Here is a 27,606-nt window from a genome sequence, read left to right as displayed (position 1 = left end):
ATTTTCGTTTTTCATCTCTCTCCTTAAGAAAATAAGAAAGTTAGAGAGAGTTAGAGAGTTAGAGAGAAGTTAGAGCTAGGGAGAAAGTGTTCTTCCTTAGAAGCTTTTCTCTTCCGCGTCTCAAGCTAGGACTAGAAGCTGTTAGATCAATTCTTTCAAGCCAAGTCCAGGTGAGTTTTGATGCATGTGATGTGGCACATGATAGATGGGGTTTTGTTGGTTTTGCTTAGAATTTATGAGTTAAATCTTTGCATTATTGTTGGGTTTTGGGGTAGATTCGTTTCTTTTCTTCTAGATTAATTTCTAGGAAGTTAAGTCTCGTTTTCTTTGCTTCCTTGCATGTTGGTGTGAGGTTGTGTCTAGCACTTAGTCTCTAGAATTTTCATTCTAGTTTCTTCGTTGCTTGTTTGTTTGTGCATGTTGCTTGATTGCATTGCATGTTAGTTGTTGCAGGTTTAGCTCTTAGTCTCTAGATATTTCTCTAGATTCTTAGACTTGCATGTTGTTGGTTGGTGTTGCATGTTGCTTGTATGTGTTGCATGTTATTGATTTGCGCTTAGTTTCTAGATGACCTCTAGATTCTCAGGTTGCATGTTATTGTTGTTGTGTGAGTTCATGCTCATTTCACCGGACTAGATGGGGAATTAAAGACATCTATCTAGTGCACGGTTTGCATGGGCTTATAGTTGCTTTTACTTGAATTTCTTGTTTAAATGCATGTGCTTTAAAGCCATAAGAACTTAAGTAGTCTCTAGATATTTCTCTAGATTCGTATGCTTGCATGTTGCTTGTTTGTATGCTTAGCTTAGTCTCTAGATTTCAATCTAGTTTCTGAAGTTGCATGTGGCATAGTTGCATTTTACTTGATTTTCTTGTTTGAATTTCTTGTTTAATTGCACTTGCTAAGAGGTTAGTCTCGGTACTAGACCGTGTGCGAGGTGAAATGCCCGTACACAGGATCTAGTGCCGGAGAGCTTGAATTTGGTAAGGATACTTGTAAATTTATGAGCTTAAAAACCATAAGAACTCAAGGTATCAAAATTGTTATAGGTCTCAATGCGTTTAGTCCGCGAGAAATTCCGGCTAGCGTAGTAAGACTTGGTATGGCTGTCCTCATGATTCCGTACCACATACAGCCGCGTTCATGTAACCCATGTTCGTGAGTTGTAGGGTTGGTTACGAAGAGCTTGGAGGTTACTGGGCTCGCTACCCTGGCCGCAGCTGTCTACACGACGGTGTAGCTTGAGTGATGTTCCGTTTGTGTGCCTTTGTGGCTGCAGCGCGGGTGTTCACAAGGGTCTTGAGGAGAGGAAGCATACCGGGCCCATAACTAAAACTTGTTTAAAAGATTTAGATTAGTTTGCTTAGCTCACTATCTTCCGCATTGCTATCTCTGATTGTGTGATTGCTGTTGCTTAGGCTTGCATGTTGATAGCTTTGTCTTGCATGTTGATAGCTTAGTCTTGCATATTGATTTCTTAGACTTGTTTGTTGTTAGCTTAGTCTTGCATGTTGTAAGCTTAGGCTTTCATGTAATTCTTTAGCTTGCTTGCTGTGTGTTGCTTGCTGGGGTTGGGGTTGGATTTTGGATTCTTGTTAGTTTTCCGAAGTCACTGAGTGTTAGCACTCAAGACTCCATATTTGTGTTGCAGGTAACCTTAGTGGGGAAAAGCCTTAGAGGGGAGCACACGACGTTAGGACAGCCGGTGTAGAGTTGCATTGCCTTTGCAAGTCGTTTTTGTAATAATTTAAGTTAATCGTATTTTGGGCTTAGGCCTGGCGCCATCTTCGTATTAATGTTTTATGAATTTATTTTATGAAGTAAATAAAGTTAAAAATCATTTTTATTTAAGATGTGTGGTTTTCAAATGGTTCCAGCCTTGTCCGGGCCAACACAACGCACCAGGCCGCGAGGGTTGCAAAGCCTAAGTAACCTCGGTTGCGGGAGGAATTGTGCTAGGGAAGACCAGTCGGGAAGTCTGCAGCTTCCGTCCCTCGACTGAACCACCTCGGTGCAGTTCCCATAGTGGTGTCCCGTGGCTTTCTGTTGGCCTGCGTAGTCATAGGATGGTTCGGGGGCGTTACAGTCGTGGCTAGACTGATGCAATGAGAGTCTCTCGTGGTTGTATTTGTTGTTAGAATCAGCTTTTTAAGGTGAGTGCGGGACCATGAGCTTATCTAAGCAATTGGGTTGTAAGACTTGTTTTGTGTGATGATGTGTAGGTGTGGTGAATGTATTATTGGGTGTTCTATTTAATGACTGGTTTGTTATGTTTTATTTGTGGTTCTACTCTTGATGTGCTTGTGTGTATAGCTCGTAGATGGGAGGATTGCGTCACTGGATATTTTCGGTAATACTCACGCATCTCATTGTGTTTGTGGTGCAGGTAATGCATGTATAGCGTGGAATCTTGGCGATGAGGAGGAGGATGATCTAGGGTCTCTGTTTTATGATGTTGGTTTTAGTAATATGTTAGGTTGTTGGTTATGTTTTACGTTCCGATGTGCATATTGTTGCTTTGGTATTTGTCGGTCTATGTTGTTATCTAGAATTGGTTGGTCGGATTGTATCGTTTGGTATGCTTGGGTTGTAATTAATTATTATGGGGTATTTAATATTAAAAAAACGGGTCGGATTGTTTCAGTCTTACATTCGTTCTCCTCAGCTTTGCAAAAAAAAAATAGTCTATCATCCGCAAACAACAGATGGGAAATAGTAGGGCAATCACAAGCTAACTTAATACCCATTATTTTTTCCTCTCTTCAGCCTTTTTAATGTTTGCAATCAATACCTCAGCACAAAGGATAAACAAATACGGAGACAAATGATCTCCTTGACGTAAACCCCGCTGAGGAAGAATGGAACCCCTAGGTTGACCTTTGAGAAGGACTTGGTAAGAAACCGAACGAACACACCACATAATCCATGTAATCCACTTACTGTCAAAACCCATTCGGCTTAACACTGCTTCAAGAAAATCCCATTAAACTTGGTCATAAGCTTTGCTCATATCGCTCATGTTTTTAACTGCTAAATTAGTCATTCCAAATATTGAATAACAATAAAATCCACAATTGTCTGCTTCAGCAAATTCCACAGCTGCAACTACACCCGGTGCTTTTAAACTAGGCCAGGCCCTTAAGTGGTTTTACAAGATTCTAGGCGGATCAACAAACTCTAACTTAACACCGTTCGAACAGATGTTAAAATTGACAATATTTCATATAATTCAGTGAACAAATTTCAATTTTAATACGGTTCAGATTGTTATTTGCATGATATTAAAGTCTATGTATGAAAACGCGTTTGGCAAATAGTTGGAGTTGATTTTCGCCATTTTCCCATGTCTTTTGAGTAATATTCATACTTGCAAATCCATATTGAATGCTAGACATGGCTCTGTTCACTAATGTTTTACAATTTTGTGTTAAAAGGTAATTCGAGTGACAATCAATACTATTTAGTTATTTTTATCAATCAAGTGTTAGGTACAAGTACAACCGTACATGCAAACTTTTGATAACAATCAATCATCCCGAATCCAGTAGTGAGTGACAAATTGAATCCTAACTTAAACAAGAAGTTGAAATTTTATTAGAGATAGACAAGAAAAAAACCAAAAAAAAAACAAAAAAATAAAGAGATAAAGAGAGTTGAATAATTCTAACAATAAAAATTAAAGAAGAGTGTTCAATGATTCATTTCCGCGTTAAGATACGAATACGATACGCAGCACTGGCCACGGCAACCAATTCTATACTGTTGTTTTTATCAATGTATCCAAATCGTCGAATTGAACGGAACATTTGGGATTTTCAGTTGACTAATGATTTAATTTGGGATTGTTTTCTAGCTAAAGCCACGTTCGTATCCAATTTTAAATGTCCCAAATCCGAATCAAAATTCAATTTTCTTTTTTTTAGGTAGATTAATTAACACATAACACAAGTTACACACATCCTTTCACAAAGATATGTTTTACACTTTTTTATACAAAATAATTTGTTTACCATGTTTAACGCACCATCTAACAATAAAAAGGTTAGTAAACAGAAGGTGCCTATGGTGTTTTTCACCCTTAAACTTTTTTTAATATACAACTAAATTATATTTTATGTCGAAATCTTCAGTTATTCTGAAAAAAAATTGCCTATATAATAGAACTCTGAACTCGGTCCCAGGCATTGACTTATAGGATGAGTCTTTTATCAATTTCAACAAATTAAACCTTTTGATCATACTTTCGATTTAATTATGTAATTTGGACAAATTAAAAATTGTATTTTTGTTAGGTAGGTCATTTTCAAAAAATGTCTCATTCAACTGTCTATTATCAAAAATACTTTTTTAGATTTGAAAACTATAATATTTATATAAGATGGTTATTAGTTGGAGAACTTGATCCAAGTATTTATAGAGTTTTAAGGTATTTTATCAGATATTTATAAAGTTTATAATGTACTTATAAAGTATTTCTAAGGTACTTATAATATTTTACACGCGTATAAAGATAATTTCTGGATGTTTTATATAATTATGCACATATTTAAATAAACCTCAGATTTTTATAGGCAAATTTAATAAAATTTTAGGGAATGGATATATTTATAAAAAAATATAGTGAAAATGAGCATTTTTAAAATTTTCTTTAAAATATATACAAAATGTATAATTTTCATTAGATAAAACTTTTATTTGGACATCTATAATTTTAAAAGAAAAAGTTAGAGGATCGGACGGATATAATAGTGGACCTATCCAAAATTTTACTACAAGAAGTCTGTATCACCAAGTCAACAAAAAACCATGTTCCACTCGTATATCTTCAACACGTTATTATTTTCCCCTTTCTCAAAATTGACCTTAAACTATAATCTCTCTACCTACTTAAAACCATTTCATGTTCCAAAACCGAACCCATCATCATCATTATTATTACATCAAAACAAAACACAAGAACAAAAATGGGAAAGAGTGGAAAAAAACAGAACAGGTTTTTAAGAATCGTCACCATGCCTCTAAAAGTTCTAAGCAAGGCTCGTGATCTCTACATGAGAAGCATCACAGGCTGCGCAGCTCGCACGCACTACTCCTCCGCCGTAGACGCCGCCTCGGTTCCCTTTCCGAGAAGCCGGAGCACTTCCTCCGCCTTCTCCTCCTCTGCCTCTTCTCGGAGAAGATCTTTCGATTGTAACTTCGACGATGATTATAGCGAGCTGATTAGAGCTGCGTCGGCTAGGAGTTTGGGTCATAAGAATGAGATTGACATGATCATTCACCAACAGCTTCAGCAGCAACAGCAGCAGAGGCAGAGGCAGGAGATTCGCGTTGCGGCGGTTGCGGTTTCGGGAAAAAACGGTTTGCCGAAGAGCTCGAGCGTAGGGATGACAATGGCTAGGATTGATGAAGAAGATGAAGAAGAAGGATCTATAAAGAAGGGATCTGAATTGTTATATCCTCGTAGCAGATCACATGCTGTTACTATCAGAGGATCAAAATTTTAATTCACCAATTAATTGTCATTATTATTTTTCTTTCATCATAAAAAGTATAAGTTCTTGAAATTAAAAGGTAATTAAGAAGAAGAAACAAAAAAAAAATTACGATGTTATGTAGTTTTTAGTTATTTCGGTGGTTATGGAATTATTTTGATGTAGAGTTTTTGTAAACCAAAAAAAAAGTAATTACTGTCAAATATTTTTGAGAATCTAATAAGTTTCATTTTATATTTTTGGTAAAGGAATCTAGAATTGAGAATTGAAAATTGACCAATAAAGTAAAGTAAAAAAACATGCAGTGGAAATGGAAACAACATAAATAAAATGTTGAAAATAAAAAGTATAGTTATTTTCAGTTTCAGCTAATGAACTTTTTTCTTTGTAATGTATTTCAATTTACTTTTGTCTACTTTTCTAGACAAAAAAAAAAAAAAAATAAATGCAAATGACTCGGTCTTTTTTTACCGTGATCTATAAAATAATATAGTTCAATCTGTTGACCCAAAATATGTGATTTTTCTAGGAAACGGTGGACCAGAATGGGAATTCAGGTGGTACAAAAACGGTATTTACTCGCCAAGAATATTATTAGGCTATTGGTTTTGATTGGTAATCTCTTACCGTTTTGGTATGGATATACCACTATGATATTTATTAATCATTATATTGATATTAATTTTTTTATTAAAAGCGTTACTCTTAGCTGTTTTATACATCTTCTGTTTACTATTTTTTTTTTAACAATTTTTCAATATACGGTAAAAGTTTACTTCTTCAGCTTACCATTTTTTGTGCAGTTTTATTTACACCTATGGGACTTATTATGATTTTCATTCCAAAAAGAAAGAATATGGATAGCAAACAAACTAATTAAATTATATTAGAACATGTGGTGAAGAAGAGTTCTCGTCGGTTCTCTAATGAAAACATAGCACTAGGCTATAGATGTCACGGTTCTTATAATCAATTTCATGGCTTTAATTTGTATCACCAAATTATCTGTAGTGTAGTCTCTGGCTTAAGGCCTTAAGCAATTTAATTTTAGTATATATTCTTATGTTTTTTATTAATGATATACGAGTTCTATTATTAGAACCTATGATGATTGGTAAAGTTAGAAAAGCGACGTTGTAACGCCTCAACACGGAAAAATCAATTATTTATTAAATTCGTGTTTTGTAGTTGCACTCAATTCTCAATACTGCATTGTTTACACAATCACACACATGTATACTATATACTCCTGTCGACATGTGTAGTTGTACTTGCACTTAAATAAATATAACTTATATTTTATTTTATGGTACTTAATATAGCAGACCTAATAACTTGTGTGTGCATAATAATCAATTGTTCTCTTCCCAAATATTAATTTTGCTTTCTCTTTATTGTAGCTCAAGTCATATGTTCACCAAACTTTTTTGCCGCATTAACAAAATGAAACTACCAACTTATTATCAAAACTTCATTTACTGTCCACCAGCATAGATTTGTGATGGACTTACCGACTTGGTGGGAATTGTTAAATACAACATCCTTATTGATTACGTAGAGAAGGAACAAAAACACTAGTTTAATAGTTTATCTTCATTTTTACATTCAACTATCGAATTTTAGTTTTTAATGAATTTTTCTACAAAAATTACCCCAAAAAAAAAAACCTTAGGCCAACGTTTTCCAATGTTTTTATTGATGTTTTGAGTCTGATTGGTAACGTATATAAACTGTACAGAAAAGCTATAAGTTGTTATGGAATAATGCAAAGCTGTATGAAATATTTGTATATGAAAGTTGTACAAAAAAGTTGATAATAAAGCTTTTGGTAATACTTTTAGTAAAGTTTTTGTGATTGGTAAATTTTAAAACTGTATATTTGTAAAGCTTTGTAAAGCTGTTACCACTCAGACACATCATGTTTTTAATGTCTTTTATCCTTCATTTATACAGTATTTGTTTTGAGTCATTTATCGTATTTTTGTTCATTTTTGTGTCTTTTCGGTTTATTTTTTAGTGGTGATTAGGTGTGGAGATGATGTGTTGGATTTGGAGTATTTTTAGTTGGATTCAAACTTAACTGGAGTAAAGAAGCAGAAAGTGACTTTTAGACATCTCCATAGCTGAACTAAATCATGAATTTTGGACAAGTATGTTGAATTCTTAATAAGTCGGATGAAGTATGTGCACAAGTCTGCTAAAGTCTAGAAAAGTCTGGTGAAGTCTGGTGAAGTTTGCTATCTTTCTGCCTGCGATCTAGACACTTATTTCTTTTGTCTAAATTATTCTATTTTCATTTATATTTTATTTCTTTTATTTCAATAAGTGTATAAATACTCCAAAATCTATTTAGCAGAACACATTCTATTTTTTGTGAGACACATTTTGGGATTCTAGAGATCCATGCTCTTTGTCCTAAACCCTTTCCTTGTTTATTTAATTAATCTATTATGTCTTTTTATCTCTTTGTGTTGTTCAATTCAGTATGTGTGAGTAGTCTCATTATTGGGTTTTAGGGTATTTCAGAGATCAGTGATTAATGAGAAAATGAAATAAGGAATTCAATAGCTAAGAATCGTTCTAGAACATGAACAAGAAACTTGACTAACCATCTGATACTAAGATTTTTGTGTCTCCTAGTAGGTCTCAATTAACCTTATGCGTTGTAATACTTAAGGTGTCAATCCAAATGGGATGATGCTAGTCACTCAAGATGCAATCAAGCAATCACAAGTTAAGCCAATTCAAGAGAGTGTTTTTCTAACAATCCTATAATGGTCAAAATACAAAATGGAAATGAATTACAGAAACAGAAACGAAAATGTATGACAAGAAGCAAGCAAGAATGAGAGAAACTGAAAACGATTCTAAGCATGAACAAATGAAACAGTCTTGGGAATGTGATATCAATCAAAAAGATAAAAGTCCTAAGGATGGGGTAATTGATGTCGGTGGAGTATCCTAGTCTAAGGAGTGTTCAACATGCCAAAAGCAAAGTATCCCTAAACAATGAACATCACAACTTAGCTAATCCAATCTCTTGGCAAAAGCTACTCAGACTTAACCACTCCCATACCTAGCTCTCGCTAGAGAAACGTGGTTGAGCAGGCATGACAAACAAGTTCATTCACGTCAACAAACATCCTAGACAACTAATCTCTTAGGCTAGGAACGTAAGTCTCTGGCACTAGTTGGTCAGACATTTCATCAAACACCTTTTGGGTGCGGAAATGTCTCGAACCTAGTTCCAATTGATCAGAGAGAAACTAGTAATTCTAACTCTAGTCCAGAAGGGAATCATACAATCAAAGCTTAAACACTCTACATCCTAAGATCCTCCACCTAATCTATCCCATCCTCAAGAACTAACGCATTACTCAGATCCGAAATTCATCATCAACAACATAAACTCAGAAAACATTGAAACAAGCATTCTTAGATAAGTAAAAATGAGAGGAACAACTTTGTAGAAGAAATCCAATGCAAAAACTCAATAAAATCAAAGCTATCTGGATTACAAGATCGGAATACGTTTTTGGTGGCTAGGTCAACCTTAGAAAACAAAACGAGATAAAAACTTAGATGTCCAAAACAAGACTTAACAAAATGTATATATAGTAAAAACGCGTGAATCCCTAAAACTTAAAACGACAAGATAGAGCGTCGGTTTAGGAATCTCCTGAAACATGTCAGAGGGAGCGTCTTCCTCGCATACGCGATTTTGTCCGTGTGCGTCCAGTGACTCCATTGGTGAGTAGAAGTGGCTCGAGCTGGGTGTATACGCATCCACTAGAACCATGATAACTCTTGAACCACACCTCCGATTGGCTTGAAATAAACGGCATTGGAAAGATGACTCAATTCTCTACAACTTTCAGGAAGACGTCAAAAGCTGAATCCCTAGACCGGTGGCTCGCATGATGGCTCGATTGAGGGAGTGAGGAGGGCTCGGTTGAGGAAGTGAGGAGCGCTCGATTGTGGAAGTGAGGAGCGTGGCTCGACCCTCTGCGCTTCCAACATCTCCTACACACATGAAAAACTCCAAAATGCGCAATGTATGCAAGGAAATGCAGAAACTTCCTAAACATGCAAAATATACAAAAGAGGTTCTAAAATGATGCAAATCAACTAGTTGTCCTAGCTAAATGCATGACAAATACAAGCTAAGGAAATGCAAAATACAGACATATCAACTCCTCCAAACTTATTCTTTGCTTGCCCTCAAGCAAACTATCAAGAACAAAGTATGGAAGAGAGGTGTGAAGATGGGGTCTCAGAACCTAAAACATGCTGAATAGAGTAGTTAGAATCAAGGTCCTTGTTTTTAGTTCTATGATGCATGGTGAAGGAACTTTATTTCAAATCTACACATGCAATCCTATCAATCATCCCCTTTAACATTCATTAACAGAGAACCGTGAATCAAGCTAAGCAATGTCTTTGAACTCATTTGGCTAGGGTAAAGGTTCGAGACATAGATGGTCTCCTCATCAAGCGGTTTTATCAATACAGAACAAGGTTCTCTCACGAAAAGGAGCTGAGCTTAAGAGAAGGCTAAAGGTTGAAACCAACTGATACATACAAGAGCAGCGTCCTGTCTACCCAAAAAAAACACTCCAAACCGAAGTTGGTCCTATCTCTACCCTTCATCAGAAACTTCATCTCAAATTTTCTACACTTAATCTTAGGAGGAGTTCACTTCTTTTCATTCTAGCGGATTGGGAAATCTTTATTATCACTATGGTTCGTTTTTTTTTTCTTTTTTTTTTTTCTTTGTCTAATCTTTTTATTTTATGCCCAGAACCAATAACTCTTTTTACTTTGCTCAACCCAAATCCTTTACTAGACTTGCAAACTATGTAAACACATCCCCCTCCTAAAGACTTTCTACCTCTTTACTTTTCTGCACAAATCCATACCCAATACCCAAAATCAAGTTCTCACCTAGTCCTACTAGTCCGGATAACGCGAACTAGAACTACACAGGATCCTACTCTTGTCGGCTAGAACCTAACACTTTCTAACAAGCTCAACTCGGAAAAGGCCTGACACTCAAGAATACAATTGGCTTGAAAGAATGGTTGGTTAAGGGTGCGGAGAACTGTTCCAAAGATGGGAATCAGCTACTTGAATTGACAAGGGTGGTAAAAATGTGAAAGACAATCCAAGTATGTGTATGGTATCCATGAGTTCAACTTCAATGCATCACATGATAATTGCAGGTTAGGATTAGGTTCAGGTAGAGATAGGGAATGATATCAATTCAAAACATGCTTCAATCTTAAATTTTCAAGTTCAATCAACAAGCATCAAAGAACTAATAACAAGGGCCTTGACCCTATCCTATTGAATCCAACATGCTAACAAGGTTACAATCATCATCAACCCCTATGCTAAATGCAACAACCTTACATGCACAACACTAGACTCAATCCTAAAATGCGAATGCAAACTACATGAACACTCTGTTTTTGTGGAGATTTTCGATTTTATTTTATTATTTTATTATTTTTTTTTTGTGTACAATAGATATGATGCAAACTCAAATATGATATGATGCAAAAATTAAAATAAGAATCACAGAACACAACATCAGATACATCATCTCAAACCCTCCCCCAAACTTAAATTACACAGTCTCCTGTGTAAGGAAAATTTGCAGGAGGATTTAAGAATCACAACAAAAATAATGCATGAATGAATGGTATGTACAAAGGGAGGGTCGGAGTACCTCAGTAGTAGAAAAAGGAGTCTGAGCTCGCCCAAGGAGTTGGTGCGTGGTACTGGCTCTGTCCTTCACCGTGTTCGGGATCCGCAGTAGTGGTCTCACCTGGTTGGTCGACTTGATGCTCAACCGCTTGCGTGTTCTGATAAGTGTTTGGCTGCTCGTCGCACTGCATGTCGTCGACTCTGGATTCACCATGGTCCGAGACTAATACTACCACATCCGTAGGCGGATAATCACCTTGCTGCCCAACTTGTTGCTCAACCTCTTGCTCAGCTTGAGCTGCAGAACGACGCGCTGATCGACGACTTGAGGAGGCTCTTGAACCACGCGAACCGTGTCCTCTTCTCTCCCTAGATTCATGTGATGAGTGGCGTGAAGGGACGGGAGAAGGTTGGCACTGCTGTGGCACATATGAAGATTGACGTGCTGGGGATGGAATCGGAGAAGGTGTTCGCTCTAGAGTCGCGGAATGGCGTCCTGGCATTGGTCTGGTATCCTCGGGGATAGACCTAGGGACCGCGGTTGTGGAAGTGGAACAGCTAATCTTACGCATGAAGTTCATGACAGTCTTGGTGAAATGGCTCAACGTTTTGTCTCTGGCTTTCCCCCATTGTTGAAGCAGGTTGAGTCTATGATGAGCTGCTCTGACTCCCTTGGACATTCTCGGATCCGAGTACTCCTCGAAGTGGAACTGCTTTGGGCGGTACTCTACTGGGCGGTATTCCACTGTGTCCTCTTCCATCGGCTTGGCGCATGTTTCCGCAACGTCTACATGATCCCCTTCAGCTTCAGAATTGTATAAGAGATCCGTGGGAGGGATAAACTCGATATGCTCTCCCCCTAAGATTGAAGTCAACTCGACGCAAGGGAGAAGTAATCTCGAGGGACCGACTGCAGGGTGCACAAACTTGTAGATCAGCCGTCCTTGTCTCAGACCCCGCTCTAGAGTGCGCAATTGTCGCAGGTTGTTGATGTCAATCCAACGTGGTGGGTACGATTCAGAGGTTAGGGGAACACCAGCGGCCTCAAGGAACTAAGTCACTACGCCTCCCATGCACATCACTCCGGGAGTGTGGTTGATGCTAACTCGCGAGACCCAATTCTTGTATGTCATCACGTAGTTGATAAGGTAGAGGGAGATAGAAGTGTTGGATATGTCACCTTGCAGCGCGGTGCAATCCATGGCAGTGAAAGAGAGTCCCTTAAGCGCCAGATCGATCATCTCAAGTTCGCCATTCGTCATGTATCCCTTAATCTCTTTGGCATAAAATGCATTGGCGACCGCCTTCTGGAAGTAACGTAACATTGGGCTTCGCACGTTCAGCGCTTTTGTCTTTGATGAGGTGAATGAGGGAGTGCTCCCAATCGTTGCCCAGAGTGCGGACATCTCGTCCCGATCAAACTGTGGCGTAGTCCCCGTTCCGCTGGGAAATCCAAACATTTCTTCGACGGTTCTGAAGGTGAGAGTATAGAACTGTCCGTGAACGCGAAATGTAATGTAGCCTAGACCTCCATCAGACATCATTCCCGGCTCATCCGCATACAGGTGCGTCTCCAGAGTACAGAGGAACTGAATTGTCTCCTCCCTATATCCGTTTTTGGGTGTGTTCATGATTCTCTCCAGATGGCACCGCCTGAACAGATACTGAACATCCTCCAAAATCCCGAGTTGCTGCATAGTCTCAACATGGGGATATCTTGTTCCAGCGAACTCCAACTGCTGGAACAGCTCGTAGTATTCCTTGGGAGTTAGTTTCGTCTCAGCGCTTCTCCGTCTCACAGATTTCCTGGGAGCTTGGTCGGAGCGCAACTTAGGTTCCTCCTCCTCGTAGTCACTGCCCTCCTCTCTTGAGTTAGAAGCTTGCGCCGGTCTCTTTCTGCGACTCTTGCTTTTAGTAAGCGGATTTGCTGGTCTGCTTGACCCCGCTGCTTGGCCTGAACCCCCAACAACCTCGTCAACCATGTTCTTCATTTCCATGAAACGCCTCGCCATGGATTCGGGGGATGAACGTTCTCCAGCAACACAACCGTATGCTTCTCTCATCTCGTGTATAAGCTCTGTACTTTTTCTGTTTCTCTTAAACATGTAAACTCAAAATTAAGCGTTAATAGATTAGTGAGCCAATAACAAAACCAATTACCGAGTTGAAAATGAAGAGTGCTAAGAGAGAGATAACCGATCGATTCGTGCGCGGGTCGTGGCTCGATTGAGAGTTCGTCCGTGGCTCGACTGACAGAGTATGGGGACGGCTCGATTGAGGCAATGAGGGAGAGAGGTACACCGACTCGATTGAGTTAAGCGAGCGCGGCTCGATTGTGAGTTTGAGGGACTGCTTGAATCGTGCGTGGAGGAGAGAATCGAGCGTGGCTCGATTGAGGATGTTCGACCGTGGCTCGATTGATGGTATGAGGACGGCTCGATTGATATGTGCGAACGGTTCAGGCGTGTCGATGTGCGGTAGCTCGAGCAAGGGTGTGCAGTGAGAACGACGGGTCGAGCAGGATTCCGAGAGCGTTGTGCGGTGGTTGCTCGAGCGGAGTTGAACGGTGGATGGCGGACGCGGCTCGATTGACGCTCCCTAGACACGGCTCGATTGTGATGTGCAGCTTCGCCGGAGCGGGTGAAGACAACGGCTCGATTGGTGCTTCTCGGACACGGCTCGGTTGACGCTATGAGGACGTGACGTGCTGCTTCACCGGATGGCTGATCGAGCGGTGTTGAAGCTTGCTTGGGCGGATACAACGACACGACGGCTCGAATGGTTGGCAGAGGCGGTTCTAAAGTGCGAGATGAACGTCGTGGTTGGGACGTGATGCCTTTGCTTTTAGTGAAGGGAGCGTGAAAAGTAAACAAAGGGAGGGATGGTGAGAAGTGAAGGCGAGGTGAAGGTTTGGATTGGTTGGTGAGGGGTTAAATAATGAAAGAGGTGGTGAAGATGTCTTGCAAGTGGTTAAGAAAAGGAGTGTGCAAGTGGAGAGATGTGGGAAGATAGGACACAAAGGTGATGTGTCTGGTCAGAGGGAGCAAGGATGGGAGAAGGTGAGGTGATGGGGGAGATATCACGTGGGAGTGAGGTGAAAAAGAAAAAAAAAAAAAACAATAATGAAGAATCCCTCTCCTAAACTTTCTTCTGTTCCCACATAAAACCGACACTCTTGACTCTGCTCTCCCTTTCTCGTCTTTTTTTTTTTTTTTTTTTTGTTGCTTAGACTCTCTTCTGTAGATTCCTGAACACATGAAAACCAAAAACAAAAATTAAAAACACAAGAATCCTAAAAATATTTTACAGTGATACCTTTGGGACTTCCTCCCAAGTGAGCTTGTTTAAAGTCCCTAACTTGACTTTTCAGCTTTTTATGCTTTTTGGGGTTCATGGAGGAGTACAGAAAACCCCTCTGGGCGGACTTGATCAGCTAAATATTTTTTTACTCTTTGGCCGTTTACAGTGAATTCGCTGCCATCCTTGTTCAGAAGGGTGATAGCTCCAAATGGCAGAACGTCTTTGACTGTAAATGGTCCAGACCACCTAGACTTAAGCTTTCCAGGAAATAACTTAAGTCTGGAATTGAACAGCAAAACCTGATCTCCAGCTTTGAGCTCCTTGACAATAATCTTCTTGTCATGAAAATTCTTTGTCCTCTCCTTGTAAATCTTGGAACTCTCATAAGCATCAAGTCTTATTTCTTCCAACTCATGGATGTCAAGAGTTCTCTTAGCCTGAGCTGTGTCAATATCCAAGTTCAGCAGCTTGATTGCCCAAATTGCCTTGTACTCAACCTCCACAGGGAGATGACATGCTTTACCATATACCAACTGAAATGGTGTTCTGCCTATTGGCGTCTTGAACGCTGTTCTGTACGCCCAGAGAGTCTCGTCCAACTTGACAGACCAATCTTTCTTCGAGACTCCAACAATCCTTGACAAGATGCCCTTGATCTGTTTGTTCGAAACTTCAACCTGACCGCTGGTCTGAGGGTGATACGCAGTAGACACTTTGTGCTTGACCCCATACTTTCTCAGCATGCTCTCAAAAACTTTGTTGACGAAGTGAGTTCCACCATCACTGATCACCGCTCTAGGTATCCCATACCTTGGAAAGATTATACTTTTGAACAGCTTCAGAACAACCTTGTGATCATTGGTGGGGCTGGCTATTGCTTCGACCCACTTAGAAACGTAATCAACTGCCACCAAAATATAGACATTCCCATTAGATGGGGGGTTGAATGGTCCCATGAAGTCTATCCCCCAGACGTCAAATATCTCCACTTCCAAGATCGGATTTTGGGGCATATCGTTTCTCCTTGTGATGTTGCCCATCCTCTGACAAGCATCACACTTGGTGATGAAGTTGTGAGCGTCCTTGAACAAGGTTGGCCACCAGAGACCTGCTTGAAGAACTTTTTGAGCTGTCTTGAATGTGGCGAAGTGACCTACATAGGTGGAACCGTGACAGTGCTCAAGCACTCCCTGCACTTCCCCTTCTGCTATGCATCTTCTGAACAGACCGTCAGAACCTCTCTTGTACAGATAGGGTTCATCCCAGAAGTAGTGGTTGACCTCTCTGAAAAGCTTCTTCTTCCTGTATGGATCCATGTCATCAGGAACTTCTCCACATACCTTGTAATTCACAACATCTGCATACCAGGGTGCAGTCTCAGAAGTGATTGCCATGCATCTGATTTTGAGGTTCTCAACCCCTGTGTCATGCATCTGCTCACAAACCTGGGCTACCAGAAGTTGTTCCTCTGGCATTGAATCATCTATGGGGACAACATCATCAATTCTCATTCGAGACAAATGATCTGCAACTCCGTTTTCTATGCCTTTTTTGTCAACTATCTCCATGTCAAACTCCTGAAGAAGCAGGATCCATCTCAACAGTCTCGGTTTGGTATCCTTCTTCGAGTAGATGTGTCTCAGAGCGGCATGATCGGTGTACACAATGACCTTCGAACCCACAAGATAACTCCTGAATTTTTCAAATGCAAACACAACTGCTAGGAGTTCCTTCTCTGTGGTAGCATACCTTCCCTGAGTCTCATCCAAGGTGCGACTCGCGTAGTAGATAACATGAAGCTTCTTGTCAATACGCTGTCCCAGAACTGCTCCAACTGCGAAGTCTGAAGCATCACACATGATCTCAAAAGGATGATCCCAATTTGGAGCTTGCACTATGGGTGCTGAAACCAAGGCTTCCTTGATCGTGGTGAAGGCTTCCAAACATGCTGCGTCAAATTCGAACTCAACCTCCTTGCACAGCAACCTTGTCAAAGGTCTTGCAATTTTTGAGAAGTCCTTAATGAACCTCCTGTAAAACCCAGCATGTCCCAGAAAACTCCTGATATCTTTCACTGTCTTAGGCGGTTGAAGCTGAACCATGACCTCAATCTTTGCCTTGTCAACCTCAATTCCTCTTTCAGAAATCTTGTGTCCCAGAACGATCCCTTCTTCAACCATGAAATGGCACTTCTCCCAGTTCAGCACCAGGTTCGTCTCCTCACATCGCGTCAATACCCTGCACAGATTCAACAAACAGGAGGAGAAAGTGGAACCGTATACAGAGAAGTCGTCCATAAACACTTCCACTGACTCCTCAATTAAATCCGAGAAAATTGAAGTCATGCACCTCTGAAAGGTGGCAGGAGCATTGCACAAGCCAAATGGCATGCGTCTATAGGCAAAAGTGCCATAGGGACAAGTAAAGGTTGTCTTTTCCTGATCATTTGGGTGAATAGGGATTTGGAAGAATCCACTATACCCATCAAGGAAACAATAATAGGGATGACTAGCTAGTCTTTCCAACATTTGATCAATGAAAGGCAGAGGAAAATGATCTTTCCTAGACACAGCATTCAACTTCCTATAATCTATACACATCCTATGTCCTGTGATGGTTCTAGTTGGGATTAACTCATTTTTGTCGTTTTTGATCACAGTTATGCCTCCCTTTTTAGGTACACAATGCACTGGAGATACCCAAGTACTATCAGAGATAGGATAGATAACTCCAGCGTCAAGTAGTTTCAGGATTTCTTTCTTAACTACCTCTTTCAGATTAGGATTCAATCTTCTTTGGGGTTCAATACTAGCATATGATTCATTTTCAAGATTGATCCTATGGGTGCATAGACTAGGTGAAATTCCCTTGATATCATCTAAAGAATAACCAATAGCCTTTCTATACTTTTTCAGCTCAGTTACTAGCATCCCCAATTCATCATCACTCAACCTAGCATTCACTATAACAGGATAAGTAGAATTGGTTCCCAGAAAGACGTACCTGAGCCCGGAAGGAAGAGTTTTGAGTTCTACCTTTGGAGCTTTCAGTTCCGACCAGTCGTCAGCATGGGCGTCAGAAGCGGTAATAACCGAGCGTGGTCCGAATGGTTTCTCGAGTGGTGACTCAAGTCGGGTCTTGACATTGGTCGAGTGGGAGGTTTCATGTTCTGAATTCTTTGTCTCAACTACACATACCTCTTCTGCGTCAGACAACTGCTCGAACTCTTCTGGTTCGTCCGTTTCTCTGTGGGAGTCTAGCATATTCTTGTAACAAGTCGTCTCCCCATGCAGGAACCCTTCTTCTCCATCCTTGGTTAGAGCAGTTTTGAGATGATCCTCCTCAGCTAGTTCCTCCAACAGCTCATCAGCCAACTTATCCATCTCTTCAATATAGAAGACTTGTCCTCCTATTGTTGGCTTCTTCAAAGTATCCTTGATGTCAAACTTCATGATGAAGTCATCGCCCAGATTAAGATCAATCTTGCCATTTCTGATATCAATGATGGCCCCAGCAGTCGCTAGGAACGGTCTTCCTAAAATCAAAGGATCTTTAGGTTCTTCATCCATCTCCAGAACCACGAAGTCAGTTGGTACTTCCACGTCTCTGATCCTGACAGGTAAGTCCTCTAAGATACCATGTGGAAGTCGCACTGATCTATCTGCAAGGATGAGGGAGATGTCGCATCCCTTAAACCTTGTGAAGCCCAACCTCTTAGCCACAGAGAATGGCATCAGATTCACTGAAGCGCCAAGATCACATAAGCACCTCTCAAAAGACATGGGTCCAATGGAGCAGGGAAGAGTGAATGATCCAGGATCTTTGAGCTTCTTGGGTACAACCTTCTTCTGGATGATTGCACTGCACTCAAGACTTAGTACCACCATGCCTTGAACTTCTTTTGATCTCTCCATCACCAAGTCCTTGAGGAATTTCTGGTAGTGAGGAACAAGTGCGAATGCATCCAGCAATGGCATTCTCAACTCAATCTCCTTGACTTGCTTTTCGAACAAGGCTTTGTACTTCTCAGTAAGCTGCTTCTTGAACCTCACTGGAAAGGGTAGAGGTGGCTTGTACGGTGGAGGGATGAACCTTGCAGGTCTGTCTTCAGGAACAGCGGGCTCTTTAACAGCTTCAGGCTCGGATTGCTTCACTGGCTCGATTGGATCCTTGACTGCCTCGACGGGGTTCTCCGGCTGAATGTCATCCTGACCAAAATTCTCCCCATCTAACTCCTCACTGTCCTCAGTGACGTTTGGAACTCCTTGCCTGGGAGGCAATGTTTTCCCACTTCTCAGCGTAATGGCGTTGGCGAACTCCTTGGGGTTCTGAACAGCTTTACCTGGGAATTGGCCAGGCTTTGGTGCAGAAGTAGATGCAGATTGGCCTTCCATGTACCTTATCTTCGAATTCAGTGCTTCGAATTTGACGTTCAGATCGTTGTATGAACATTCCATTCTCTGACTAAGGTCAGCAAACTTCTTAGCAGTCTCCATAGAACCGCTAGCTTGGCCCTGAAGAAGTTGTTGCATCATCTGTTTCATTTCCTGATCTGGGGCCGAGTTAGGCTGAACTGGTTGAGGGCGGAATCCTGGCGGTGGTCCTGAGGGAGCTTGGTAACCCTGCTGGAACTGTTGTTTTGGAGCGAATCCCGGATTATAAGGCACAAAAGGTTTTTGTTGACTTTGCTGTTGTTGTTGAGGCGGGTACACCTGATTTTGTGGATTAGCAACATTGTTACTGCGGTAAGACAAGTTGGGGTTCGTCTTATAGGGGTTGTAACCTTTGTTGTATCCACCCTGATTCTGAACATAGCTGATCTCTTCACTCTGCTCACCCTCCCCATCTGGAACTTGGAAAGGGTCGTCCTCAGAGACGAAGTGGACGTTCCTCTGCTGACTTAGCAAGATACGGTCAAGCTTCTCATTGACATTCTTGAGGTCTTTCTTGTACTTCTCTTCAGACCCAGCGTCGCCGCGAAATGTGCGGTCATAATCCTCATTGTAGTTGCCGTCGGACTGAGCGAGATTCTCCACCAGTTGCCAACCTTCATCGACGTCCTTGTTCAGGAAGTTACCGTTAGAAGCGGTGTCAAGCAGCATACGTATTTTGGGAAGGACACCACGGTAGAGAGTGCTCAGTAATGACTCGTTGGTGAAACCATGGTGTGGGCACTGGCTGTGGTAACCCTTGAAACGCTCCCATGCTTCACAGAATGATTCTGAGCTCTTCTGAGTGAAGCTGGAAATCTCATTCCTGAGACGTGCTGTTCTAGAGTTGGAGAAAAACTTGGCCAAGAATGCCTTCTTGCAACCATCCCAGGTGGTGATTGATCCCTTAGGAAGGTTTTTCTCCCATTGATGAGCCTTGTCTCCAAGGAAGAATGGGAAGAGGCGCAACTTGTAACCATCCTCACTCACACCGTTGATCTTCGTGAGACTGCAAAGACGGTCGAACTCGTCCAAGTGGTCGAGTGGATCCTCCATAGGCAACCCGTGAAACTTGTTTCCTTGGATCATGGTGATCAGACCACTTTTGATCTCGAAGTTGTTGTTCTGCACGGTGGGAGGGACGATGCCAGCACGCTGAGTATGAGTGTTTGGTGCGTCCCCCGCACCAATGTTTCGTGGTCCCTGATGTGGTTCATGCTGTTGTTCCATAGTGACTTGTGCGGGATGATCAGTGGGTTGACGAGCTTGTCGTGGGCGTTGCAACCGATTGATTTCGTCGATAACAGGAACGAGATTCTGATGCCCTCTTGATCTGGTGTGCATGCAAGGTTGCAATCAACAGGTACCTGAGATGCAAAACAAACAAGCAGACAACCAAAACAAGTTAGTACTCAGATTGATTGTGTAACAGTACTTAATCTTGCAAAACTTGAAATCTTAAATGTAGCAAAAAGAATCCCAAATGGCAACGGCGCCAAATTGATACTAAGATTTTTGTGTCTCCTAGTAGGTCTCAATTAACCTTATGCGTTGTAATACTTAAGGTGTCAATCCAAATGGGATGATGCTAGTCACTCAAGATGCAATCAAGCAATCACAAGTTAAGCCAATTCAAGAGAGTGTTTTTCTAACAATCCTAGAATGGTCAAAATACAAAATGGAAATGAATTACAGAAACAGAAACGAAAATGTATGACAAGAAGCAAGCAAGAATGAGAGAAACTGAAAACGATTCTAAGCATGAACAAATGAAACAGTCTTGGGAATGTGATATCAATCAAAAAGATAAAAGTCCTAAGGATGGGGTAATTGATGTCGGTGGAGTATCCTAGTCTAAGGAGTGTTCAACATGCCAAAAGCAAAGTATCCCTAAACAATGAACATCACAACTTAGCTAATCCAATCTCTTGGCAAAAGCTACTCAGACTTAACCACTCCCATACCTAGCTCTCGCTAGAGAAACGTGGTTGAGCAGGCATGACAAACAAGTTCATTCACGTCAACAAACATCCTAGACAACTAATCTCTTAGGCTAGGAACGTAAGTCTCTGGCACTAGTTGGTCAGACATTTCATCAAACACCTTTTGGGTGCGGAAATGTCTCGAACCTAGTTCCAATTGATCAGAGAGAAACTAGTAATTCTAACTCTAGTCCAGAAGGGAATCATACAATCAAAGCTTAAACACTCTACATCCTAAGATCCTCCACCTAATCTATCCCATCCTCAAGAACTAACGCACTACTCAGATCTGAAATTCATCATCAACAACATAAACTCAGAAAACATTGAAACAAGCATTCTTAGATAAGTAAAAATGAGAGGAACAACTTTGTAGAAGAAATCCAATGCAAAAACTCAATAAAATCAAAGCTATCTGGATTACAAGATCGGAATACGTTTTTGGTGGCTAGGTCAACCTTAGAAAACAAAACGAGATAAAAACTTAGATGTCCAAAACAAGACTTAACAAAATGTATATATAGTAAAAACGCGTGAATCCCTAAAACTTAAAACGACAAGATAGAGCGTCGGTTTAGGAATCTCCTGAAACATGTCAGAGGGATCGTCTTCCTCGCATACGCAATTTTGTCCGTGTGCGTCCAGTGACTCCATTGGTGAGTAGAAGTGGCTCGAGCTGGGTGTATACGCATCCACTAGAACCATGATAACTCTTGAACCACACCTCCGATTGGCTTGAAATAAACGGCATTGGAAAGATGACTCAATTCTCTACAACTTTCAGGAAGACGTCAAAAGCTGAATCCCTAGACCGGTGGCTCGCATGATGGCTCGATTGAGGGAGTGAGGAGGGCTCGGTTGAGGAAGTGAGGAGCGCTCGATTGTGGAAGTGAGGAGCGTGGCTCGACCCTCTGCGCTTCCAACATCTCCTAGACACCTGAAAAACTCCGAAATGTGCAATGTATGCAAGGAAATGCAGAAACTTCCTAAACATGCAAAATATACAAAAGAGGTTCTAAAATGATGCAAATCAACTAGTTGTCCTAGCTAAATGCATGACAAATACAAGCTAAGGAAATGCAAAATACAGACATATCACCATCTTTCAAGGCATTAATCACTAAACTTATCTATTAGTTTGCTACACTTTTATTTGCAACCTCCTAGCCAAATTCGCATTACCAAACAAGTTCATTAAGTTCACAATATGTTCTAACATCAACTTTTGCAGGCTAGACATATATTTCTCAATTCACATCTTTTAGGCATTCTATCGAACACTTTTGATACATAGAAAGACCTAGAATCTAGAACAAGGTGATCAGTCCTATTCTAGCATTAAGAAAATGTAAATCAAAGAACCGAAGGATTAAAAACTCCAAACAACAATCAAAATATCAATTCATTAAATCTCCTAAATAGAACCCTAAAACCCAATAATGAGACTACTCACACAGAATTGAACAACATAAAGAGAAGAAGAAGACCTAATAGATTAATGAAATAAACAAGAAAAGGGTTTAGAATTCTTCTCCATATTGTCAGAAAAGATGGATCTCTAGAATCCCAAAATGTGTCTCACAAAAACTCTCAAGTGCAGCCAAAAAAAAAATAGAACGTGTTCTACTAATTAGGTTCTTGGACTATTTATACTCTTATTAAAATAAAAGAAATAAAATAAAAATGAAAATAGAATAATTTAGAAGAAAAAAATAAGTGTCTGGATCGCAGGCAGAAAGACACCAGACTTCAACAGATTTGTCTACAAACTTCACTAGATTTCACCAGAATTTAGCAGACTTGTCTACAAACTTCACCAGACTTCAACAAATTTGTTCACATACTTCACCAGACTTCTCCAGAATTCAACATATTGTCCGGACTTCATGATTTAGTTCAACTATGAAGATGTCTAAAAGTCACTTTCTGCTTATTTACTCCGGTTCAGCTCGAATCCAACCAAAGGACTCCAAATCCAGCACATTGTCTCCACACCTAATCACAACTCAAAAAAAGACCGAAAAAAAACAAACAAAGATACGCCAAATGACTCAAAATAAATATTAAATGAATGACAAAAAACACTAAAAACAAAAAACACTAAAAACAAAATCTTTGCCAAGGAAAGAGGTTTGAAAACGCGAGAACTCAGATATTCTTCTAGGATCATGCTCTCAATCAATTTCATTCAAACCACTTCACAAAACTCATATCAAACCATACTAAATTGTACTTCGCCATGACTATAGAAACTTCATTAAATCCCAAGATCACAAAGACTTTCAGACTCAGATAACTTAACTTCTTAACATTTATTAGTAAATGTGTAAACTCTCACAAAGGGAATATTGAATACGTTATGGTCTAGGTAATAGACAGTTTCAAGGTGGCTCAAATGGTTAAGGTTTACAGCAATGCGAACGGATGTAAACCATTATGCAAAATCATATTGAGACACAAACCAACTGGGAGGTACACAGTTTTCTTCTAACTCGGATCAAACCAACCAATGCAAAACCCCAAACAAATCATAAGTGCTATAGATGCTTGTCGATATATAACCAAGATTAAACTGTCTTTTCCGGTTCCATTCTTGCTCCTTCTCATTTCATTCTTTATTTATTTATTTATTTTGTTTTTTTCTTTGTAAAATGGGGGAGTGGAACCGGTTCTCGTCTCACAAAAACTGCATCAAAAGAACTGAATCATGAAAGCTCAATACATGCTTATGAACATAACTATAGACACAACTCAATACCAATCACCCAAATAAACTACAACCACAATCCTAACTAGAGGAAAGCTACGTCGGTTTGTATACTCTGTAGTGTTTGCACATAAATGCACATGATGATGATGACATAAGAATGTAAGTGGTATGAAGCATAGATAGGTTAAAGGTGTGGTACTAGGCTAAAATTGAGTCTAACTATTCAGAGTTTATAAAGAGTGGAGAAAATATTGTGGGTTAAACTCTAAATGTATGATCCATTACATGATTACCAATCCCCTAAGTGAGATATAATAATTCTATATTAAGTCCAAATAAACAAGTTGAAGCTCAAATCATCCAAATTTCAAAGTGACAGGAGTTATATAAAGTGATCCAGTAATAATTTTTCTAAACTTCAAAGTCATTCTTAAACAATGCTAAATGGTCTCAAGGCAATAAATCAAGCTCATAGTTCTCAACCAAAATTTTAACTCAACAAAACACACAATTTTGACTGGATAAAACAAACTGATTGATTCACGAAAACTATCAAAAAAAAAAAAAGAGAGCAAACTGCATCGGTACATAAGTGACATTTACAACAAGTTGGGTACTTAAACAATGTGGTTTGTACAATTATCCAACAAGGAAATAAACAATATTTGTAAAAAGTGTTTGGAATCTTATTATTATAGTTTTTTCGAAGTGTCTTAATAATATTTATTCTATTTCTTAATTTTTTTCTTTTTGTTAAAAGGATTTGGGCAAACAAAAAATTTCCAAATTTGGTAAGATCTGTAATACTCTGAAACAAAGGATGCTTGAATATGACCACTTGAGTCGAAGTTTTTTGGTCTTAGGAGGTTTTTTCCTTCTTTTTTTTTTTCGGAACTTTTTCAAGATCTTAAATCATACACAAACACTTGTTCAAAGTCTTTTCTAGTTGTGCACTTGTGCTTAACATTCGTGTTGAGACATGCTAGATTTGGGAAAAACACCCAATGAACTTTACTAGTACTCTCTAGGCTTGATAAAAGTAAAACACCCAATGAATATGTTTTAAACCAATGTTCAAAATTATTACACAGAAAATCGACAAACTTTTCTTTTTAAGACTTTCCCTCTCAATTTTGTGTTCAAAAATGTTTAACATTTTGTTTTCCCAAAACGGTATTCCTTTTTGTTGTCTTGATAAGGTTTAAAAATATTAGCTTAAACCAAGTAATCGCTAGATCATAAATGGAAGTTTCCGGGTCGATTTCGTGATAATACTAATCTCCTCCATTTTTCATGCAGCTTGCATCTGCTTTCACATACAAAACTCCTTCAGTAGCGTCCTTGTTGTTGACTGACTGACAGATTTTTATAATGAAAGTCAACTTATTTTGAATTTTTCAACAAATGGAATTGTCAACTGATTTCCTTTGTGCAATACCGCTAAAATTTAAAGCACCAGTAAGAGCCAAAGTTATACTTGATTAAAAACGACAAGACCACAAATAGTCGCATTATGAAACAAAATAATTTGACCACAAATCGTGATGACTTAACCCTTAAGCCACCCACGAATCTTAGTATCAAGAACGTTGCCAATGTAACTATAGGCAGCTTCCGATGGATGTATCGAGTCAAAGAACAGAAACTCCGAGCGATTCTGACACATGGAAGAATAAGCATTACACATGAAGCTCGTCTCCATGAACCCTGTTCCACAGCATCCTCTCGTCGTCTCTTTAAACCCTATTTAATCCCACATACGAGAATGTTACAAATCTCACAAGAATAACTTGGGGAACAAGAAAGATCTTTCTATGTATACCGTATTTGCTAGGGTTTTGGATCATGTCCATCATAGGTTCATAGACATTAGAGTAAAGAATCTTGCTTCCTGTAAGTGATGCTTCGATCTGAGGTAAGAGCTTCTGAAGTTTCTGATTGTATAAAACAGAGTCTCTGTTTTCTTGTTCCAAGCAAAACCTTAGGACGTTGCGGAATTGTGCAGTCATTTGAATCGGTAAACATCCCATTGGTGGTAAACCTCCGACCAAAATTTTCCGGCCACCTAGACTATAAACCTCCTGCACACATACCGGAAAAATTATTTGAGAGATGAACAAGACAAGTTATCGAAAAATAGGTTAAAAAGCGTTTATAATCAGTTCAAAAACCCTAATTTCTTGTAGAGGAAATATCTTATGACGTTACCCGCACGAAATTGTTAAGCCTATTAAGCACAAAGTCTTGGTAATCAGAAATGCTAGGATACACGCGACGCCATGAGGGAACATCATAATAATTCAAGATGAAATCATTAGGCCCTGCACTCACAACCACGAAAGCATTGTTTATGATCTTCATAGCTTTCTTGTCTCCTACGATACTCTTAAGACGAGCAATGTAACTCTTGAACATATTGGGTTGTTCCGAGACAGGAATCGCTTGTGTGATGAGACTGGTTTGGTCATCGTAACCTGCACCTGCTGATGCAAAACAGACTCCGGTCACAATGTCTTGGTCAGTGAGATTTGGTTGTAAGAAAGGAGGCACAAACTGTTTGATGTTGAGTTTGGTTGCAATTATGTCGGAGAAAATTTTTCCGTTTGAGAATCTTCCATTTGGTGAGTGGCTTGGGAAATCAATGCCGTAAGGAACATGTTTAGCTCTGAAGATTGTTTGTGAAGGGTAATTGTTGTTGCCTGTGTCAACCGTTGAATCGCCAAAGATTAAAATCGCTGGAAAAAGTGGTTTGGCGTTTGAGGACAGTAGTAGTGTTGTTGTGATGAAGAGAGTGATGGTTATGATATGAGCAGTCGACATTTTATTTGTTTTTTTGTTTTATAGATCTAAAGAAATGTATTGTTTGGTCATGAATATATAAAGAGTTTTGGTAGGTGATTTTTTTCACCTCCTGATTAGTGTTAAATAACAACTTTAACTAAATCATATTTGTACTTTGGAGTTCACTTATTTTTCTGCCTCTTAAAATGGTTGACCAATTTTGTGCAACTTCATTTGTACTTGGTTATGAAATTTATTACAGTATGTTTTATAACTGACCAATAATACAAGGGTGGACAAGTACAAAACAGAGATAACCAAGATTTTTAGCTTCACCGAAGAAAGGGATCTGAACCAGCTGATTGACCGGAAGTAGAGACTCGAGACAGTAACATCGGCCGATGCGAGACCTACAACTTTGCGGCAAATGTTCTGGATTGGAATCATCGTCGAAAGCATTCAGAATCCAACTCCACTTTCTCTCCTTCGATCTGCTCAAATCTCTCACGACAGGATAATCAGTAATCACTATTAATTGTTCTTCGCTAACATTAATTTCACATTTTTCACCAAACCTTTATGTAGCATTAACAAAATGAAACTACCAACTTATTTTCATAACTTCGTGGTGCATTTACTATTTAACAACCTGCATATAAATGATGGACTTGTCGAGTTGTGTGGGACTTTTTTTTTTTTTTTTTGGTAACAAGTTGTGTGGGACTTGTTAAACCTACTATATATTTATGGCTCCATTTGAATTTAATCCTTGTCTGTTTTAAATCTACAATATCCTAATAAGTGATAGCAACATAGACCTATAAACGACTTCTGTGTTTTGTCATTTGTAATTTACACTGGACCACATGGTTTACATAATTCTCGACGGTTGCTTGTTTGGAAGTAGATGAGGATGTAATAGGGTGAAATTATCGGGTGATCACTCGGATCACCCGATAATTTTTTAAGCTCGAGAATGTTTGATTTGCGTTTATCTTGGCTTCTAACTAAAAACCAATTAGCAATTAGTAGATTGACCCTAACTCTTTATATATTAATGATAATCCCTATAAACTTCAGATGTGGGACTTGGATTGTATCCCAACAGAGAAGAGCCAACAAGTATTAATCACTATACAAGTTGGAAAATCTTGAAAGTGTTGTAATCTTGAAATCGTTAAATAAAGTTTTTTTTTTTTTG

The 27,606-nt window shown here is 39.5% G+C and overlaps 2 protein-coding genes, 1 long non-coding RNA gene and 1 other non-coding gene across 4 annotated transcripts; 3 read left to right on the top strand and 1 right to left on the bottom strand.

Moving 5' to 3' along the window:
• LOC104787232 (uncharacterized) lies at nucleotides 1-2,650 on the top strand. The gene is made up of 4 exons (XR_767814.2): nucleotides 1-170; nucleotides 1,653-1,740; nucleotides 1,879-2,154; nucleotides 2,388-2,650. It is a non-coding gene; the product is annotated as an uncharacterized LOC104787232 (long non-coding RNA).
• A 2,163-nt stretch (nucleotides 2,651-4,813) lies between these two features.
• Nucleotides 4,814-5,708, top strand: LOC104787231 (uncharacterized). The gene has a single exon (XM_010512769.3). It carries the CDS (start codon nucleotides 4,966-4,968, stop codon nucleotides 5,503-5,505), a length of 540 nt encoding a protein of 179 aa, XP_010511071.1. The 5' UTR covers nucleotides 4,814-4,965; the 3' UTR covers nucleotides 5,506-5,708.
• A 13,951-nt stretch (nucleotides 5,709-19,659) lies between these two features.
• On the top strand, nucleotides 19,660-19,766 carry LOC147944220 (small nucleolar RNA R71). The gene has a single exon (XR_015558615.1). It is a non-coding gene; the product is annotated as a small nucleolar RNA R71 (small nucleolar RNA).
• Nucleotides 19,767-25,083: 5,317 nt separating this feature from the next.
• LOC104787230 (GDSL esterase/lipase At1g58430) lies at nucleotides 25,084-26,537 on the bottom strand. Its single transcript, XM_010512768.3, has 3 exons — nucleotides 25,833-26,537; nucleotides 25,447-25,705; nucleotides 25,084-25,367 (listed from the first exon to the last, which is right to left on the bottom strand). The coding sequence occupies exons 1-3, from the start codon at nucleotides 26,442-26,444 to the stop codon at nucleotides 25,174-25,176; spliced, it is 1,065 nt and encodes a 354-aa protein (XP_010511070.1). The 5' UTR covers nucleotides 26,445-26,537; the 3' UTR covers nucleotides 25,084-25,173.
• Between the last annotated feature and the right edge of the window lie 1,069 nt (nucleotides 26,538-27,606).

This window comes from Camelina sativa, chromosome 5 (genome assembly GCF_030686135.1).
Source record: "Camelina sativa cultivar CO46 ecotype springtype chromosome 5, ASM3068613v1".
Lineage (NCBI taxonomy): Eukaryota > Viridiplantae > Streptophyta > Magnoliopsida > Brassicales > Brassicaceae > Camelina > Camelina sativa.
This window is presented reverse-complemented; position numbering and strand designations above follow the sequence as displayed.

Excerpts from the sequence above, each read along its gene's own strand:
- LOC104787231 (XM_010512769.3), top strand. The coding sequence starts at position 4,966 with ATGGGAAAGAGTGGAAAAAAACAGAACAGGTTTTTAAGAATCGTCACC.
- LOC104787230 (XM_010512768.3), bottom strand. The coding sequence starts at position 26,444 with ATGTCGACTGCTCATATCATAACCATCACTCTCTTCATCACAACAACA. Across the intron at positions 25,706-25,832 it reads GGCTTAACAATTTCGTGCGG|GAGGTTTATAGTCTAGGTGG; the intron begins GTAACGTCATAA and ends GTATGTGTGCAG. Across the intron at positions 25,368-25,446 it reads CCAAAACCCTAGCAAATACG|GGTTTAAAGAGACGACGAGA; the intron begins GTATACATAGAA and ends GGGATTAAATAG.